Source organism: Cystoisospora suis, assembly GCF_002600585.1.
Source record: "Cystoisospora suis strain Wien I chromosome Unknown contig_1933, whole genome shotgun sequence".
Classification (NCBI taxonomy): Eukaryota; Apicomplexa; class Conoidasida; order Eucoccidiorida; family Sarcocystidae; genus Cystoisospora; species Cystoisospora suis.
In genome coordinates, this window is record NW_027154733.1 from 1 (window position 1) to 6,229 (window position 6,229).

A 6,229-nucleotide genomic window follows, 5' to 3' on the forward strand; every position below is an offset into this window, starting at 1 on the left:
TCTATCTCTCTATCTATCTTTAATCTATCTATCTATCTATCCTTGACCTATCTATCAGTCTATCTATCTATCTATCTCTCTATCTATCTTTGACCTATCTATCAGTCTATCTATCTCTCTATCTATCTTTGACCTATCTATCAGTCTATCTATCTATCTATGTATATCCATACATATGTGTATATGACTACATGTAGGGTCGTCTGTTGGGCTCAGCAGCATGTGCCTGTGAGAATCCAAGAGGAGGAAAATGGAGGAGAAAATGTCACGTCCCCTCTTCGCTTTCTCTTCTTTTTCATTTTCTTCTTCTTTCCTATCGGGGCGTTTCTATTGTGATTTCCTTACCAGCAAGCCTAGCCTTGGCTAGTTTCGTTGCATGCGTCAGAGCGAAGTCGACGACGTCCTTCGCTTCACGAGGCCCATTGTAGTCGAACATCTTTGGAGGCTTCCCTCCTAACCATACACAAAAAGAAAGAAAAGAAGGCTAGAGTTGTTCAGATGTTGTCATCTTTCTACTACCATACAATACAGGCAGGCCTATTCATGTATCTATAGCTATGTATCTCTCTCTCTCTCTCTATATATATATATATGTGTGCATATCTATCTGTATCTATATACATCTATCTATATATATAGATATAAGATGTCCCAAAGGTGAGTGTATGGTCTATGATAGACTGTTGGATGTGAAGGCCGTGTGTATGTTTCTTCTTCCTTCTTCTTCTTCTTCACGAGGTCCGTTTATTCTCCGAGTCTGAGAAAGAGAGAGCTAGAGTAACAGCAATCTTATCTTTACCTTTCAGTCTTCTTCCTTGCTTTCTTTCCTATATCTTTCTTTCTCTCCCTCAGCCATACACATAAGACTCCTTTCCTACCTACCTATATACCTATCTATCTATAGACCTACCCATCTTGACGCAGCAAACAAACGATCTACCTAACTATTCATGAACCTACGTACAGATAAATACTTCACATACATATATATATAGATATATATGATATAGGATTTATGCATACACATACATGTATACATATATATACATAGAAATATATATATACATACAAATATATATCTACATACATACGTGTGTACATGAGTTGAATGAGAGACTTTAGTGTGTCTTCATCCGCAAGAAAAGAAAGAGTGAGAAAGACCACTCTTTTCCGAGAGTAAGTACCTTTGCCAACGAAGACTTTAACGGTAGGGAATCCTCGTATGTTATACTCCGGCATAATAGCCTGGTCGGAGACTGCGACAAACTGAACTAAACCTCTAAGAGCCTTCGCCGCCTTCTCATACTCCGGCGCAAATCTCTGGCAATGTCCGCACCTAAAAGGAGAGTAAAAGGAACAAGAAAAGAAAGAAACAGAGATCGAGAGATAGAGATAGATCTGCAAGAAAGAAGAGAAGACATGGAGCGGATCTATCTCTGCATAGATGTCTGTATGTATAGATGTACATCCCTGTATGCTGGGATGGGTGAAGTTTAAAGAAAGATACGCCGTGTGTACGGACGAAGTACGTGTACACGCAGCTATAGAATGAAAAGAAAAGACGAAACAGGAAAGTCTGTATGAAGGTAAAGAAAAAGAGAAGATAAAGAAAAGCGTGAGTGAGGGAGACAGGGGAGAGTGAAATAAATCTCTTCCGTGTGTAGTAGTGGGACGCAAGCAGATTCTCTTCCTTCCCACACCCTAATACTCTCAAACTGAAAGAAGAAAAAGAAAGAAAGAAAGAAGTGAAAGGCATCTCTACGGAGGTGAGAAAAGAGACAAGAAGTAGTCTGTCTCTTCCTCTTTAGTTGCCTCTATGAGACAAGTCACGTAACAAAGGCATACATACACTATGACACATACATACACACCGCTATACATACACATAAATATATATATAGAGAGAGAGAGATAGAAAGAGAGATACTTGTAGTTGAATCTAATAGCCTGTCTATCTAAGGATCTTTCTCTGTATTTAGAGAGAGAGGTAGGTGGAGATGCCCCACATACCTATAGAAAATGTGATGTCTCTAAGCAAAGAAGACACATAAATCGCACGTACAAGAGAGAAGAGGAAAGACTTCTTCTTCCTTCCTCTTCCCCATCCTATCAATCTTCTTTCTCCATTCTTTCTTTCTGTCTTCCTTTCCTTCTCTTCTTGTTCTTTTTCCTTGTATCTTTTCGTCTGTATTCTCCAGACTTACCAGTCGGCGTAAAATTCAACGACGAAGAGATCGTGAGAATTGACGACGCGATCTTTAAACTCCTGGCTATTCAGGACCTTCACAGCTCCTCCTGGAGAATAAAGGCCAGCCTCGACATGTTGGAAAGAAAGAAAGAAAAGAAGAGAAGAAGAGAAGAAGAGAAGAGACAGAGAAAGAAAGAAAGAAGATAAAGAAGACAAGAGATGGGAGTTTCTCTTCATCTTTGCTGAGGAGAGAGAGAGAAAGAAAGAGTGATTGATAAGAAGAATGTGAAGAAGAGAGAAAGACGAGGAATTGACGAGAAGAAAAGAAAAAGAAGAAAAGAAAGGGGATAGAAAGAAAGGTAGATAGATTGAAAGACGCAAGAGAAAAATGTCTTGAAGAAACAATGGTGGCGGTACACACACTCAGGTGTCGTAAAAGAAAGAAAGAGAGTGAAATGCTGAGAGAGTCGAAGAAAGAAAGAAAGAATGAAACAAAGAAAGAAAGAAAGGACAATTTCTCTCTTGTTTGACTCTCTTGACAAAGAAAACAATGTATGTGAGTCTGTGAAGATGATGAAGAAGAAGAAGAAAGTATCTGAAGAAAGAAGAAAAAGAAAAGTCTCTCTGTAAGGTGGCGGCCGAGGGCTCGTCTTATCTGGGCCTTTCTTAGATGGAACAAGGAAAGAAGTCGCAGCACCTCTTCTTCTTTTTCTTCTTTCAGACAGTAAGTAAGTGGTCTTTCGAGAAAGCAGAGCTTCTTCGAGCAGGTGGTATGAGAGAGTCAAGAAAATGCCTTCCTACTACTACTACTACAAGAGAGAAGAGCAAGAAGAGAGATCAGGAAGAGGATGTACAGGAGGAGGAGGAGGAGGTGAGAGATCGTTGGTCTTCTTCTTGAGAAAAGAGTGCCTTTCCCTTCTGCTTAGGTAAGTTGGGTTATGAGAGAAAATCTCCACGAAGGAAAAGAGGAAAGTCTGTGAATAGCGCCAGTGTCGTGAGAGAAAGAGGCACCTCGCTTCTGTATCGTGCCGGCCAGAGCTTAAGAAGACGACAGTGAAGAGAAGAGTCTAGAGGAAAGATTGGAGAAGATCAAAAGTCTAAGACACGGAACGACGTGAAAAGAAGATGATGAAGAGGACGGTAATGAAGATTAGAATAGATAAGATGGTCGTGGTGGATATGGAGATGGTCACGTGTTGATGGAGATGGTGGATGAAAGAAGGACCCCTCCAGACAAGCCAAGAGGAGGAAAAGGAAGAGAAGAATTGAGAAAGAATAACGAGACCTCCTGTTTCTTCAACATCTCTCTCTTTCTCTCTCTTTCTTTCTCTCTCTCTCTATTTCTCTTCTTCATCCTTACTACGACTGATCTTTTTTCTTTCTATCTCTGTCGCCTTTTCTCTTTCGACCATTTTTGTCGCTCTTTTTCCTTTCTCTTTCTCTCACCGAAGAGCCTCTCTTTGCCCCCCCCCTCTCTTATCCTTCAGCATCCTGTTCCTCTCTTGTTTCTTCTTCTCCATCTTCTTCATTTCTTCGTCTTTTCGTTCTTTTCTTTTCTTGCTGTAGAGCAGGGAGCTTTCTTAGTGAAAGATGACACATCGCCGTAGAGAAAGAAGTGGGCCTACCAGTCAAGCCATCTTCGCAGCTATTTAGAGAAAGTACTTCTGACTCTTCTTCGATCTCTCTCTCTCTCCTCCTCTTTCTTCTCCCTATAGCCATGACGAGCGAAGCAGTCGATCAACTGGCCGACCCCCCTACTCGATACACAAGTACATTAAGTCCAAATACAACTCCCCCCATGCACCTATATATATATATATATACATATATATATATGTACAAATGTATATATATATGCATATATGTGTATGTATGTGGGTATGTGAAGACAGATGCATATGTGTGCTAGTAAGTGAGAAGAAGAAGAAGAGAGCTTTCGATCTCTTAGATCAAGATGAGGAGAAGAGACGTGGGAGAATTTCTCCGTTGAGATATGAGAGAGAAGGAATGAGGGAGGGGGTCTACAGAAAATTGAAGAAGACTGGCGACTTCTAGAGAAGGAAGAGAAGAAGAGAAAAGTCAGGAGAAAAGAAGAGACAATAGGTTTTCTTTTCTCTCTTTGATAAGTCACTTCTCACATCTCTCCCACAGATCCTAGGAAACGATATAGATATAGAGAGATATAGATATATCTAGATACGTATGTATAGATATAGATAGATGTATCTATCTACCTGACTTGCACCACTGCATCTCTTTGTTTCTTTCCTCCTTCCCACTCCAACTCTGTTCCTATCTATCTGTCGTCTTTCTCTCCTATATCTAAATCTATCTTCTTCTGTCTGTATCTCTATAGCTTTCTATCTCTCTCTCTCTATCTCTCATATCAGCTAGACTGCTGGAAAGAGAACGGAGAGGATGAAGAGAGAGAAAGAGAGGAAAAGAAAAGACGAAAAGAGAGAGAGAGAGACACCTTCTCTGTGAATGAAAGTAGACATGGACGCCGTCATGGCCTGTCTTTCTCTTTTTTTTTTGCGCTATCATGGAAATTCACTAGAGAGAAAGAAAGCAAAGGAACGTATCGACGAGAATAAAGAAGAGAAAGACGTTTCTTTTAGTCGCCTTATCACCTTCTCCAGCAAAAGGTTGAGAAGAGAGAGAGAGAGAGACCTCTTCTTCCTTCCACCAGACCAGACTCGTAACCCTTAACTTTCCTTCACTCTCTCTCCTTTTCTGCTAGACTTCCACATATACTCATCTGCAGGTACAGATACATATAGAGAGAGAGATCTGCATGTACAGATACATATAGAGAGAGAGAGATCTCTATAGATGAGTTTTAAATGTATGAAAGGGAGAATGTGTGTATGTAAAGATGTACAGACGACGACAGACGTGTGTCTTCATAAACTTCTTTCACCTATTTGGACATGCGAGGCTCTTCTTTTTGCTCTTCATGAGGAGAGAAAGGATTAACAGATTACAGTCGCTGAAGAGACAGCAAATGATAAATGGAACACTACGTGGATGTATGTATATATGTAGAGAGATAGATCTGTGTACGTACACCTCGTCAGGTGTATATACAGATGCATCTCTCTCAGACTCATCACATACCTAGAGATACCTTTCTCTTACCTCGTCATGCATTTATATAGATGTATGTACACCTCTCCTATCTCGCCATCGATCATGTAGGAGAAGGAGAAAAGTCGATACATAGACAGTGTATGTGTATATACATCTCTATATTCTCTCTCAGAGCTGTTCGAATCCGTTTCCTATCTCAATATTTAAAGATCTGACGAAGAAGAAAAGAGATCTATCTCTTCTTTCATCGTCACTTTGTGTACACGAGGATGTCTCTATCTCTGGTATACACAAGCGAGAAGGGTTAGGATGTATGTACACCGGAAGAGACAACTGGATCATATAAGTTGTCCCAGCGAGGAAAGAGAAGATTCAGGTTAGATGCTTCTTGGCTGACAGAAAGCATTCAGAAACGAAAGACAAGATACCACCCACTCTCCCATAGAAAAAGTCCTCGAAGAAGAAGAAGATTTTCTTTCTCTCTCTCTTTCTTTCTTTCTTTCTTTCTCCTTCCACCGAAACCTTCTCTATCCGAGGAAAAAGTGGAGTCTCTCTTTATCTGATAGAAGAGAAACCCTCCTCTTCTGCATTTTCGAAAAGAAATTCTTCTCTTTTCACAGTCGGGGGGCAACATCTCTTTCTTTTTGTTCTTTCCTTGTCACCCTTCCTTTCTTGGAGAGAGAAATCGAAGAAATCTAGAGAAGAAGAGAAAGTGGAAAGGAAGTCTTTTTTGAAGACTCATTTGGTCTCTTTTCTTCTAGTCTCTTCTTCAGTCTCTCTCTGCAGGTGACTTTTCTTATGTCTCTTCTCTCCGAGCAAAGATTAGATGACTGATGGGACGATTAAAAGAACGAATAAGCGCATGCAAACTGCAAGCGAAAATCGATCGATCGATAGAAAGAAGAGCAGAGGGATGTAAGGAGGAGAGGAAAGAAAAGAAGAAAGGGAAAA

At 40.4% G+C, this 6,229-nt stretch overlaps 1 protein-coding gene across 1 annotated transcript; it reads right to left on the minus strand.

Annotated features, from left to right (window-relative positions):
- Window positions 1-346: 346 nt before the first annotated feature.
- On the minus strand, window positions 347-3,935 carry CSUI_004190 (protein disulfide isomerase-related protein; the record flags this gene model as incomplete). Its single annotated transcript, XM_068064383.1, has 3 exons — window positions 2,205-3,935; window positions 1,185-1,336; window positions 347-453 (listed from the first exon to the last, which is right to left on the minus strand). Coding segments are annotated over exons 1-3 (480 nt in total), but the record flags the coding sequence as incomplete, so codon positions are not given.
- Window positions 3,936-6,229: the final 2,294 nt, after the last annotated feature.